This window comes from Phallusia mammillata, chromosome 7 (genome assembly GCF_965637545.1).
Source record: "Phallusia mammillata chromosome 7, kaPhaMamm4.hap1.1, whole genome shotgun sequence".
Lineage (NCBI taxonomy): Eukaryota > Metazoa > Chordata > Ascidiacea > Phlebobranchia > Ascidiidae > Phallusia > Phallusia mammillata.
In genome coordinates, this window is record NC_137258.1 from 14,744,878 (window position 1) to 14,758,375 (window position 13,498).

The 13,498-nt window shown below is 38.1% G+C and overlaps 2 protein-coding genes across 8 annotated transcripts in view; both read right to left on the reverse strand.

The window, feature by feature from the left end:
• The window catches only part of LOC145237525 (uncharacterized), an 84,707-nt gene extending 81,009 nt beyond the window's left edge, over positions 1 to 3,698 (reverse strand). For 3 of the 4 annotated variants that reach the window (XM_080100424.1, XM_080100426.1, XM_080100425.1), the window contains exon 1: positions 1,443 to 3,698. In XM_080100424.1, the coding sequence (XP_079956550.1) occupies positions 1,443 to 1,485 (43 nt within the window). In that variant the 5' untranslated portion in view covers positions 1,486 to 3,698. The remainder of the gene's footprint in view (positions 1 to 1,442) is intronic. The other variant, XM_080100423.1, reaches the window with a different exon arrangement.
• Positions 3,699 to 5,628: 1,930 nt separating this feature from the next.
• Positions 5,629 to 12,337, reverse strand: LOC145238506 (uncharacterized). Of its 4 annotated transcripts, none has more exons than XM_080101699.1 (2): positions 11,456 to 12,337; positions 5,629 to 10,588 (listed from the first exon to the last, which is right to left on the reverse strand). In XM_080101699.1, the coding sequence occupies exon 2, from the start codon at positions 9,896 to 9,898 to the stop codon at positions 8,066 to 8,068; it is 1,833 nt and encodes a 610-aa protein (XP_079957825.1). In that variant the 5' UTR covers positions 9,899 to 10,588; positions 11,456 to 12,337; the 3' UTR covers positions 5,629 to 8,065. The 4 variants fall into 4 exon arrangements, with proteins under 4 accessions (XP_079957825.1, XP_079957824.1, XP_079957827.1 ...); XM_080101698.1 differs by having other exon boundaries at positions 11,017 to 12,337; XM_080101701.1 differs by having other exon boundaries at positions 9,860 to 10,588.
• Positions 12,338 to 13,498: the final 1,161 nt, after the last annotated feature.

The following is a 13,498-nucleotide window of genomic DNA, read 5'->3' on the forward strand; positions in this document are numbered from 1 at the left end:
AAATCAATCTTGAGTGTTTTTTTGTTATACCTATAAGTTCGCCAACAGTAGACAACACCTTTATGTACAGCAACAATGTTAAAAAAAGGATTTGGCCCCTTCATGGAAGGGGACCCATAACAAGCAGATTTTGATGATGTAGTGGGCCTTGTAATTTTAACACTTTTGTGGGCCACGCGAGAAAAAAAGATTGAGAAACGGAGTAAGTGGACACATTACATGTGCACTATTTTTTAAGCATTCAGTAAATAGCTTTGGGATTGTTGCTGTTGGCAGAAATGCACAATGTTCACTGGCGTAGAGTGTGCCACACCCGTGGCCTTGAGTTCTGTATAGTGTTTAAATCTCATCTTTGTTCAAGTAGTATCAGTTTTAACATGTGTTTCCAGTTAAACGCAATTGCATTTGTTGGTTGAAACACAACAATTATATATATTTGTTTCAATGTGAATGGGCATTTTATTGCAACATTAACATGAAAATATAAGTTATTGGTACTATTTGACGCAATAATTTTCTGCAAAAAGTATTATGAATTTTCTAGTTAATAAATTCCTTGCGCTAACATTAAACAATGCAAGGTGCTCCTATCCACTTTTAGTTATTGTTGTGCAGGTCTACATTAACAATTTCTAAGCCATGTTTTATGTCCGTTTGCAAAGCCCTGCAACGGCTTAAAGTTCATCCAAGGTTACTTTAGTTTATCACATGATTCTTTTCCTGGCTTATTCCAGCGTGTTTTTCAAGAATACAATGTTGGTAAATTGTTGCTCATGCAAGTGTTTTTAAGGTTTTAGGTAATCAAACACGATTGTTTTGTTTTTAATTAAAAAAGTGACAACTAATCAAGGGTCAAGGCCAAAACTGATTTCTGAAACAGAGATCCACATGTTACACAACATTACAATTGGCATTCATTCGTTTCAACTTCGTTCTTACTATCTTTTGCACTTAGCAATAAGTTGCAATAATTCCCCACTGTTTAGGCCCACAAAATACCGATCATGTAGTGTAAATATGTGGATGATACGACAAACTTTATCCTTTGTTCAATCACAATCAAATCTTTAAGATAAACTAAAGTCAACGGCACTACGTTTTAAGATAACAGCTCCATGCTATTGAATCAACCCCTATATCCAGAGTTTTGGTGAAAACTACTCAACTATTGCTAAGTAATGTTTGTTGAAAAAAACTATGCAACTATGACATGCAACAATAAACACAGACATACCACAGCGGATTGCCATTCCAAGCATTTTAATTACATTGAACACCAAGATTTAAAACACAGAATACCGAAAAAGTAAAGAAATAAGATTATAACCACACCTTCTTCGCCCAACTTGGTTGTTTAAGTTCTAATTTTTAAACCAATTAAGAAAAACTGGTACTTTATAGTTCAGTTATCAAAAACATTTAATTTGCTAAATTTTACATACTTGACTGCATGTCTTCCAACCTGGAAATTTGGCTCTGTATCATATCAGAATTCCAGGACAATTAAACAGCTTATAACCAAAATGGCAAGTTGTTCTGCAAACAGCAATCAACAGTTTTTTCGGCTAAGCTATTGCAACCATAAGCGCCAAGTTTTCTAAAATTGCAAGGTGGCGGACATAACATATGACGACACTTTATGTGATGTCACTATTGTGTGCCACCACAAGAACTTAAACTCAAAGCACAATAAACTTCTTGTTTATCATTGGTTTAGGAATGTTTAAAAATGTTACGTCCATGTTGTTGTTGCTTTGTATAAGCTGAGATTACCATTTATTACAACAAATTCCCATTGTACACATCAATGGGCAAACATTCACTAACAAACAATGGTGTGGTTGACGCCATAAAATAGTCACTAACCAACACAGGTTGCAGTTTTAAGGCAAGTTTTGTGGGTATATTGTCAGCACGCTTGATTAAAAGCAAAAAGATTTTTAATTTTCCTCAGTTTTTATGGTGTTTCCTATGTTACAGAGACAAATAAACGAAAATATCATGGTGGCCTCCACCGTGCTTTACAAACTCAAGGTAGTGACACCACCCCGACACCGCCTACTCCACTCCTATGATTGCAACCCTTTTTCCTTAAAGATCAACATATTTAACCAATACATAAGCTATTGCTGCCAGGCATAATATCAAGTTTATATAGCTTTGGCAAATGTATTTTTATTCCGAAGTTTCGACGTCCTATACAGGTCGCTTTCATCAGGGTAAATAACATCGAATGCAACTAGTACAGTGCACAATAAACAAAGGAAAAAAGAATGAAACGCAAAAACGTCACAATGCAACGAAAACACCGCCACCATTTTTTATTATCACATGATGTTTCCATTGCGTTGTGACGTTCTTGCGTTTCATTCTTTTATCCTTTGTTTATTGTGCACTGTAATAGTCGCATTCTGTGTTATTTACCCTGATGAAAGCGACCTGTATAGGCTGTCGAAACGTTGGAATAAAAATACATTTGCCAGAGCTATATAAACTTGATATTATGCCTGGCAGCAATAGCTTATATATTGGTTAAAATTTCCTTTGTTTATCGTGCACTTTTAGTGGCATTCGGTGTTGTTTACCCTGATGAAGGTGACCTGTATAAGATGTCGAAACGTCGGAACAAAAATACATAAACTTGATATGTAACCAAATTCAACCACAGGTTGTATCACAAAAGATATACAAAACTATTATTCTACAAAGTGCAAAAGTGAATGATCGATCCGCTGTGTAGTGGCAATACTCTGCTTGTTAAAACTGGCCAGTACCGCATCGACCCTGGTTTGGTGAGCCACACAACTGTACACCATTATATCGCTTGGAGCACTTTACTTCGGCTTGGTGCAACTTTATATTGCTCAGTGCAACTTTATACTGCTTGGTGCACCTGTATAGTGCTAGGTGCACCTTTACCTAGGGATATAAAGGTGTGCCAAGTGGCATAAACGCGCACCAAGCCATATAAGGGTACATCAAGCGATATAATAGTGAACCAAGCAATATGAAAACACACTGAGCGATATAAAGATGCATCAAGTAATATCAATTTGCACCTAGTGATATAAATGCACACCAAGCAATATAAAGGTACACAAACTGATATAAAAGTCATATTAAGGTGCACCAAGTAATATAAATGTCCATTAGGCAATGTTAAGGTGGATCAAGTGATACAAATGTTCACCAAGTGATATTAAGCTGCGCCAAGGGTGATAATTATGCACTAAGTGATCCAAGCAATCCTGCATATTTTAGATGCACCCACACTTGATTCACCAATTGTGCCCTCCACTAATTTTGCACAACATAACATATTAACAGTGCACAGCTATTTCTGGCTTGGTGATTTTTTGTTGCAATTGGAACACTGTGTGTTTTTCACTAGGTGAAATAAACTCAACCCAAAAGCATTTGTTTAAAACTGGACATTTCATGACAAAACAAACACTATAAGCTAAGTTATTACTGTGGTTTTGGTAAATTTTACTGTTTACTTAATGTTAACAGACCACTTCCAAACCGCAATCAATCCTGTTATAACTATTAAAAAAGTGGCTTTCTGATATACTTCCATTTTATATATTCTATATCCTATTTACCAGTTTACTATACACATAATTTGATCTACACATATGACTGTTTTTGCAAGCAAAAATGAATGGGTCCCCACACACCACATTGGATTTTATGGCACATTTCGCCGAGATCTCGGGTGTGCACGAAGAATTTTCAGGTGTGCAAGTGTGCACAAACAAATTTTCAGGTGTGCACGAACCAGTTAAATGTGCACCTCATCAAGAAAAAGTTAACCGATTTACAAATATTTAACAAAAATCTCAAAATAACCATCAAATGCAATTGAGCCACTGGTTAACTAACGTAAAACGAAAAGTTCGAAGGCATAATTTTTTTTGCACCAGGTGTCGTAAACCGAAAAAAATGTCTCAAGTGTGCAATCAAACATGAAAAAAATAGTCTCGGATGTGCAGCTGCCATACTATCCATACTGGCCCACACACGTGTTTATGCGGTTTACGGTAAACAAATGTTGCAGTTATTGTTCGACTCTTAAGGACAAATTTTTCATAAGGTAACTTAAAAGTTTTTGTCCGTATTCTTTTTGCATCATTATTGTCATATAATTACAAAAAATCGGTGAAAAAGGAAGGGGGGAAATATTTTCAATTTAATCTCTTGCTTTGACCTTGATATTGACGTTCAAGGTCAGTTTTTAAACACAAATTTTCCTAGAAAGCCTTAACTGTTGTATTAGACACTATAAATTAAAAAGTCGTTTGCTACAAAGGTATATAAAACTAGAAAGGAAGCTAAGTTATTACTGTGGTTTTGGTAAATTTTACTGTTTACTTAATGTAACAGACCACTTCCATACTGCAATCAATCCTGCTATAACTATAAAAGTGGCTTTCCAATATACTTCCATTTTATATATTCTATGTGCTATTTACCAATTTTCTATGTACATCATTCGATCTACACATATGATTGTTTTCGCAAGCAAAAACGAATGGGTCCCCACACATGCGTTTGTGCGGATTTATGGTAAACAAACGTCCTGGTTATTTTTAGATTCTTAAGGAAAAACTTTCAGAAAGCATTAACCCAACTTTAAAAGTTTTGTCCGTATTCTTTTTGCATCGTTATTGTCGTATAATAACAAAAAACAGTAAATAAGAATGGGAAAAATATTTTTAATTTAATCTATCGCTTTGACCTCGATATTGTCATTCAAGGTCAGTTTTTAAACACAATTTTGCAAATGTGCGTGATAACTTAATAAAACGACAAAGCATAGCTGCGCAAAAACGGCTGATTTCTAATCACCGAAACGACTGTCTCGTAAAACGTCTTTCCGGACGTCAAGCTGAGCACTCCCGCTGCATTAACCCGCCAGAAAAAAGAAAACAATGCGGACAAAAACAATATGTGTCCCCTTCGTGGAAGGGGACCCATAATTACCAAGTCTTAACGAACATAAAAATAACTTGTTCAGTAACTTAATGCATCAAACATGTAATGCAAAAGATTCGCAATCGTTTCACTATAATCAAGAAATATGTTTCACGTAACTATCTTAAAATTTCTTAATTAATGGTCAAATCGATCTCTTGGTGGCCAAAATATAAATATTCTGAAAATATTCCACGCAACAACCACACGGACTAGAAACTAATGGCAACCATTCAGTATCGAGTTGACGTAAAGTGCATTAGCAGACAATATACACACGTGACTTAGCTTAATCACGTGACCTTATGTTAAGGATTTCTATTGTTGCGTCATAATTTCCAACGTTGTGCTTTAATTACACTGGCCGACATGATTTTTATTTTCTGGCGGAAATGGTGACTTCTAAGATAATTTGCTTACGCTGATTACAAATATGAAGTCGCTTTTTTCTATCACGTCAAGATTTTTTATACTTTGTGATATAAAATTTTGCATTTCACTACTAATAACATCCTGTTCTGCAAAGTATTTCTTGCTGTTGGGTCATAGTTACTATTGTCATAGCCATTATACATCATTGTAACATCATCATAATTTTATTGTGAGATAACCAGGCTACATACAAGCACAAGTTAGCAAAATGCCAGCACATGTATTCGAGTTGAGTTTATTTCGCTTGGTGAAAGACAACATAGCAACACAATTGCACTAAAACAATCACCAAGTCGGAAATAGCTGCGCAACGTTAAGACGTTATGAAGCGCAAAAAAGTGTCGGGCACAATTGGTGGATAGTAGTTGAACGCGCTGCAGCTACACCGTATTATAAGGCGTTATGTGTCGGGTACTCACAAGAAAGTGAGTGTGGCGCAGAGTGAGTATAACACGACTGGGGGGGAACGATGGTGGGTCCAGTCGCGGGGGCCCTAGAATCTAACCACCCGTGTTAGGGAAAGAGGGTGGGGTTCGACAGGAAAAGAAACCACCGAAAGAAACCCTGCCGGATAGTTTCAGGCGCCGGAAGGAAGAACACACAACAAATCCCTAGTCGCCATTAATAGTTAACTTTGGACTCACTTGCAGTTAAAATTATTGACGAGTATTTTGGCAGTTGATTTAGTCGTTTAAATTAAATAAGGATATTAGTTTAGACACGTCCAAAGATTAAAGTAAAAAAAAAAATAATAATAATAATAGTAATAATAAAGCATAAACAATTAACACAAAAGAAAAAAAAACACAAAAAAGAACAAACAGCAATGAAATATTGCAATGAATAATTCAAATTTGAATAGCTCGTTGTCAGCTCAGCCGTTTTCTATGATGACAGAAGGATGGTTAATCTATGATAGTCCTGCAACAACAAACGAACAGCAGCAGTTAACTGGTTCCAGGACAAAAGCAATGCAATAATTAGCAACACATGTACAAGACTACACCACTCTAAGTAGAAAATGGTTTTGTGAAAACAACTTGTGTTCAGTAAAAAAATAACATTCAGAAGTTTGTGCAAGTATAAATAAGAACACTGCAAGCGTGTGGGTGAGAGTAGTTTAACTTAATCAGAACTGTACAAATGGTGGCAATCGTAAAAAAGACTTATGTTGCAGCGTAGGGCCATACCCGAGCCAGCAAGTGGTGCAAAAGTAAAACAATATAACGTGCAATTAATGTGGCAACAGGTAAATATAAACGCTTTTTTAAGAAAATATAAACTAGTTGTGTGTTGAAGATAATACTATTTGTGTATGTGCACATGCAAAACATTTTTTTTTTTTAGCTAATCGGTGCTCAAAACTCGTGCAAACAAAACGCAGTGACGTTTGTGATGAGCTGTCTTGTACAGTTTGCATTCCTAAGTTGGTCGGGAATGTCATTCCAAGCTTTTGGACCAATATATTGCATTGATTGCTGATTGACACTAGTGCCATAATAAGGTTTAAGGTAGTTTGAGTTGGCACGTGTGGTGATGTTTTTATGACTTACTTCAAAGAAATCAGCAAATATGGCTGGAAGCATGTTGTTATTATGCTTATACATAAACGCTAATATTTCAAGCATATATAGCTGCTTTATTGTTAACAAGCCATTATTTCGCATCACATGTTCGATGTTTTTAGAGCCCCTTACACCAAAAATGATTTTAATAAATTTACTACAGATACCCTGTAATTTTGAAATAAGAACTGATTGACCATGATGCCAGTTTATTATGCAGTATCGAATGTGTGACATGATGAGGGAATGGTAGAGGCTTAATAGTGTGTCTTTTTGAAAGTAATTTTTTACCTTTGTTACTATTGCAAGGTTACGCTTGCATGTCTGGTAAAGCTTATTAACATGCTCCTTCCAAGATAGTCTTTCATTTAGAATTATACCCAAAAATGACAGCGATTTAACCTGTTCCAGTCTCTGACCTTTGATGGCTACATTTATTGTATGATGTCCGCTTGAATGGAACACCATTGTTTTTGTCTTGCTTATATTTAGGGTAAGTTTGTTGGCAACTAACCAGTTATATATAGTTTCCATTTCTAAATTAGCTTTTTTTTTCAGTTCGTCTTTAGTTTTAGCACTTACTATAATAGTCGTGTCATCAGCAAACATTAAAGGAGTGCTATAATGTAGGCAAGTTGGGAAGTCATTAACATATATAATAAAAAGCAGAGGACCAAGAATGGAACCTTGGGGAACTCCTAAAGAAATGCCTTGTTTATTAGTTGATATAAAATCATAATAGAAAACATGCTGTGATCGGCCTCCAAGATAGCTCACAAACCAGTCAAGCGCCACCCCTCTAATACCACATGCATATAGTTTTTTTAACATAATTTTATGATCAATTGTATCAAATGCCTTTGACAAATCTAGGAATATGCCTAATGTGTGATTTTTATTGTTTAAATTCTCAGTTACTTCCGCTATTAATTTAGTTGTTACATGGCTTGTCGAGTGTTGCTTTCTAAATCCAAACTGGGAGTTGGAAAAAAAGTTCGTTGTTATTAAGAATGAGTATACTCTATTGTAAACCAATCTTTCTACTACCTTTGACAGGTTTGAGAGCAGGCTTATTGGCCGATAGTTTGATGCTAATTTTCGATCTCCTTTTTTGTAGATTGGATTGCCTGTTTAAAATCAGTTAAGAAAGTACCTGTACGGAAGGATAAATTAATTACATGACTAAGGGCAAGTATAATATTTTCACTGAAGTTCTTAATCACTTTTACAGGGATCTCATCAAATCCACAACTTAGTTTTGGTTGCATGGACTGGATGGTTTGAACGATTTCACCAGGACAGGTTGGGTACAGAAACATGGAATTGGGGCAGTCTTTTGACAAGTATGAGTGAAATGGTTTTTTTGGTGGATTTAGTTTTACAGCCAGGTTCTTTGCAACTGTGCCAAAATATTGGTTAAAATGGTTTGCTATTTTCCTGGGTTCAGTTGTAATACATCCATCAATTATCATCGGACTGGTTGATTTTGTTTTCACCCTGCCAAGCAGCTTATTGATTGTGGCCCAGGTCCTTTTGGTGTTCTGTTTAGTGCTTGTAAACAATTTGTGATAGTGTTCCTGTTTTTTCTTAGTCAGCATGTGTGTATACAAGTTACGTACTTTGTTATATTTTTCTTTTCTACATTCTGTCTTTTTGTTCATATATTTTTTGTAAGACCTTTGCTTCAGCATTTGTATATTGTGGAGTTCCTGATCAAACCATACCTGTGTTTCATGTTCTGATTTTGTGGGGCTAAAGGGGAAGCAATTTACAAATTGTTGACCAATGAGCTGAGTTAATAAACTGTAGGCCTGGTTTGGGTCATTTTGGGTCATTACTCCGGAAATGTCTATGTCAGAAAGATTTGTTTTGAATTTCTCAATGTTTTTGTTACAAAAGTTTCGTTGCCTTGGTACCATGTTACGATGTTTTGTTTTCACATTTGTGCAAACCATAATTGGCAAGTGGTCTGATATTGCATCAAGTAAAATGCTACTGGTTGTTTTGTGCTTATGGTTATTTGTCCATATATGATCAATACATGTGCTAACTGTGCCAGTGATCCTTGTGGGTTTGTTTATTAAGGGAATAAAGGAGTTTTCAAAAAGTGATGTTGTGAAGTTGTCTACATGAATATTGTTAGTATCCAGAAGATTAAAGTTAAAGTCACCTAATATATATGTGGGTAGCCGCATTTTGTTTATTTTTGAAAGCGAAGCAGTTAATGTGTTATGGAAGTCATTATAGCTGCTGCCGTCCTGTCCTGGTGATCTGTAGATGGTTCCACAAACTATTTTTGTGTTAGAAACTTCAAATTGTATAAAAAGTGATTCAAAAGTTTTTTCTTTCATTATAGTTAGGTCGTTGCAGAGAGAATGTGGTATTTTGTTGTCAACATATAGACCTACACCTCCTCCTGTTGTGATAACATGACTATTGGAAATAAAGTTGTATCCGGGGAGGTAGCAATGAATACCAGGTTTTTTTTGTTTTATCCAGGTTTCATTAACACAAATAACTGTGGGTTTAATATTCATATTTGCAATAAGGGATTCAAGCTTTGAAAAATTTCTAGGGTTTGCCAATGATCTTATATTGACACACATAGCTGAGAAACTATTTTTGGAAGGAGCATTTGTTGCAATTTGAGTGGACAGAACATAATTGCAGGATGAAAAATCATTATCAGTGTTTAAGGTATTGTCACTTTGGTCAAGGAGGGTATCATTATTCTGGTCAGTAAATAGATCATTAATAGCATTGATGTCTGGTGTAGGTGAGTTAAATAGATTCAACAACTCGGGCTGTGGTATGGAGGTATAAGGCAGTTGCATGTTTGCATCATATGGTTTGTCGTTGGCAGAATAATATTCATTAGTTTGAGCATCCTTTTGTTGCTCTTTCTGTACTCCTTTAGTCAACATTATGAAAAGCCAGTGCTCAATTATTTTAGATAGGTAACCAGTACACTATTACAACAGACAGGGAGGGAGCTAGCACACTTTGTGCTAAATACCACAAATTAAGAATGTACATATATACATAGGGTAAGTACAACACTTTCTAGGCAATGGACTGCAGATCTTCTAAGCTACGTATCACCTTTTTTTTATCATTTATGATAATGAAGATGGTTCCATTGCTGGTCCAGGTTGACCTCATTCCCACTTTCTCCTGAACCTTTCGCAGCAGATGTAGCCTTCTTTTTGTTAGTGATTCCGTAACCGTTAGGCCAGTTCCAGCTAGATGTCTTTTGCTAAAAAATATTGAGTTCCTTTCAGATCTTCTAACAAATTTGATAATCAAGGGAGTACCCTTTTTTGCCGGCAGGACATGAGCAATGTCAATATCCATGGCAGTGACTCGGAAGTTTAATTTTAGTTTAGAGTTAAATATTTTTAGGATGAAGTCAATTAGATTAGCATAACTCCCCTTTGGAATTTCTTTTGCTCCATGGAGGATGAGGCAGTTCCTTCTTCCGTACTGCTCGAGGTCATCAATGGTTTGCTCGCAGTCAGTAATCCTTCTTGAGAAGCTTCGCATCTCCTCTTCTAGGGCAGACAGGGTAGTTCTCATCGCCTTTACCTCCTTCTGTAGGTCTTCTGTTGGAACACCTTTTGAAGAAGTGGAAACAGGATTAGATTCTACCTGCTCCATTTGTGTTTCAAACTTATCCTGCCGCTTCTTAATTTCCTCTAATGCTTGTAACATCTTGTCCAACTTTGCAGCTTGTGTGGCACCTCCCATTTTTTATTTTACAAATTAAAATATTCAGTGTACAAATTTGTTTAACAATATAGAGCTTATGGCTTTAAGATTCCTAAGCTGACATCAACCTTATTCAAATAGAAGTAAACCGGACTCTAGTGCCGCTAGTTTTTGGCGTCAAAGTATCTGTCGTTTTCTTGAGACGCGGATTTTTATTTCTGTATTTAACGCGTATTGTTAGACAACTAGTAACAAACAGGTATTGTTACACGCGCACACACACTGCAAAACGAAACAGTAACCTTGTGCGTTAACCTGCGCGCCGCCAGTTTACCTCTTAACGCAGTGGTTCTCAAACTTTTTTTGTTGCGACGCCCCTGGACAAGTTTTCTGGACTTGCGACGCACCAGCAAATAAAAGTTAATGAGGAAACTTATTATTAAAGTTGGGTTTATAGGTACAACAACAAAAAGCCACGAAACAAAACTTTTCTGCGACGCCCTTGGAAAATTAAAGCGAAGCACCAGGGCGTCGGGACGCACAGTTTGAGAACCACTGTCTTAACGTTTCATGGTATAGACGCGGTTGTAGCTAACTACTAGAAATTTTCTTCGTTGGTACATTAATTTCATAATATAATCTATATTTTTTTCTTAAATTCCTGACTTTTAAGTACATTTTAACATTTCTCCCTGACGCAGATTCAAACACTAAATTCCCTGACATGTCAGGGAAAATCCTGACGTATGGCAACCCTAGCCTATCCTCCATACATGCACAATCCGCGTGCTTCTTCCCCGCCGCGATGTGCATCCGACAATGATTTCGTGCAATAGCCAATAGTCCTGTCTCAGCCGGCCATTAAGAAGTTCGACGGCGATCCGTTGAACTACTGGTCGTTTGTTCGTGCCATTGAGTCCCATGTTCACCGCAGAACAGAATCCGAAGAGTCTCGACTGGTTTGCTTGCTCCAATACTGTGAAGATTCTGTTGCTGACAAGCTCGAAATCTACGGCAAGGATATAGTCCCTGGTTACTCAAAGGCGCGTTCCCGACTGTATTATGATTACGGTCAACCACATGTTGTTGTCAATGCTTGCGAACGTCGGTTGAAGCTTTTCCCGCCTGTTAGACAGGGTCAACTAAAGGAACTTATGGAGTTTTCCGATCTGCTTGAAAAATGCCGTAGCTCTCTGGAAGACATACAGGAGTACGTGAGTTTCAATTCACTGGATACGTTAAAGCAGTTGATCGCGAAACTTCCATTTCCGCTTCAAGAGGAAGGGGTGGAGCGATCTTTCCAAGTGCTTGAGGAGACTGAAAGACAAGCTGGGTACCTTGCGTTTACAAGTTTCGTTGTGCGATGCGGTCGTGTGGCCAATTCGTTGTTTGGAAGAGAAGTGGTCTACGAGGCCGTGCACGATAAACCGCGAATTGAACAAAGGAAAGGTTCAAGGGCCGCGGCATACAGCATCTCATTGTCAAAGTTCGACGGGGCACTTTCTAAGAATTCGTCAATTCCCGTTTCGTGTGACTGTTGCAAGCAGTCACATGAATTGTCCGCGTGCCCGGAATTCGACAATATGACACTGCTCAAGCGTAGTGAGTTTGTGCGTTCAAATAGCCTTTGTTTCAAATGTCTTTGTTCATGACATCGTTGTCGAAAATGTCCTATTCGAAAATCGTGCTCCGTTGAGGGTTGCACTGGTAACTTTCATCACACGAAGTTGCATGGAACCTTCAAGAGACGGCCAGCTTTTAAAAATTCGAGAAACTCTGCCATGGAAACGACGAATGCGTCCGACAATAACCTCGGTGTCTACCTCAATATCGTGCCGGTAAAGGTCAGACATAATGGAGTTGAAGTACACACATATGACTTCCCTGACCAAGGCTCTACTTCTACATTTTCATCCACGGTGTCCTTAACTGTCATGCCACTTGAAGGAGGAGAACCTCGTTGAAGTTGAATGAGGTTTTGTCCATTGACGAAATTCCTGTGTCGCCGAATTGTAATCCAGCACCGAATGTTCTTCACGAGTTTTCACACCTTCAAGGTTGCAGCCTGCCCCGTGTGAAAGGAGGAACGGTCACCACCCTCATTGGCGCTGTCGTCCCAGCTGCCTTCAACGTCCTGTGAGTGCTCTGGTCCACAAGGTCCGTGTGCTGTAAAGACACCCTTGGGTGGTCACTTTTTGGTCCCGAAGTTAGTTCGTCAGCTACGAACGAGACCGACGTCCGATGCATGAGAGTGGCCAAGGTTATGCACCAACAGGAAAGGAAAGTCAGATATAGCGACAGGAAACTATAGTTCTCGGTGCGCCTACATTCGGCAAGGGTCGAATCACTCTGGATTCAACAAAAGGGTCAGTCAAGCACCGCGATAAACGTTCAAAACTGCATTGTTACGGAAGGTTCGTGCAGCTGGCCGCTCGATGGCAGGCAATCGGATGAAAGTGCCTCTATTTGGATCCTGGTTGTGTGATCGGCGATCGTCCTGTGATGTCGACATTGTTCCACTGATCAATGATTCCCGTTGCCACTTCAGTAAGAAGAAGCGCATCTTCCGTGCCAATCCTGGTGGATTTCGAGGACAAAATATCAAGCTCGTGCTGGCGAGCGGCGATACGTTTCGGCGTTCGGTTGAAGGACTCGGCCACATCGTTGATTCTGATGAGAGTTTGGCATCATCCCATCCGAGTGATTGCAACCTGGACTTCTGGGATAAACACCGAGTTGATTGTGCGGTGCGCTGATGTTGAGGATTGTCCGACGTTGTTTTGTCGCATTGCGATACGCACGCGATTGGCGATGTT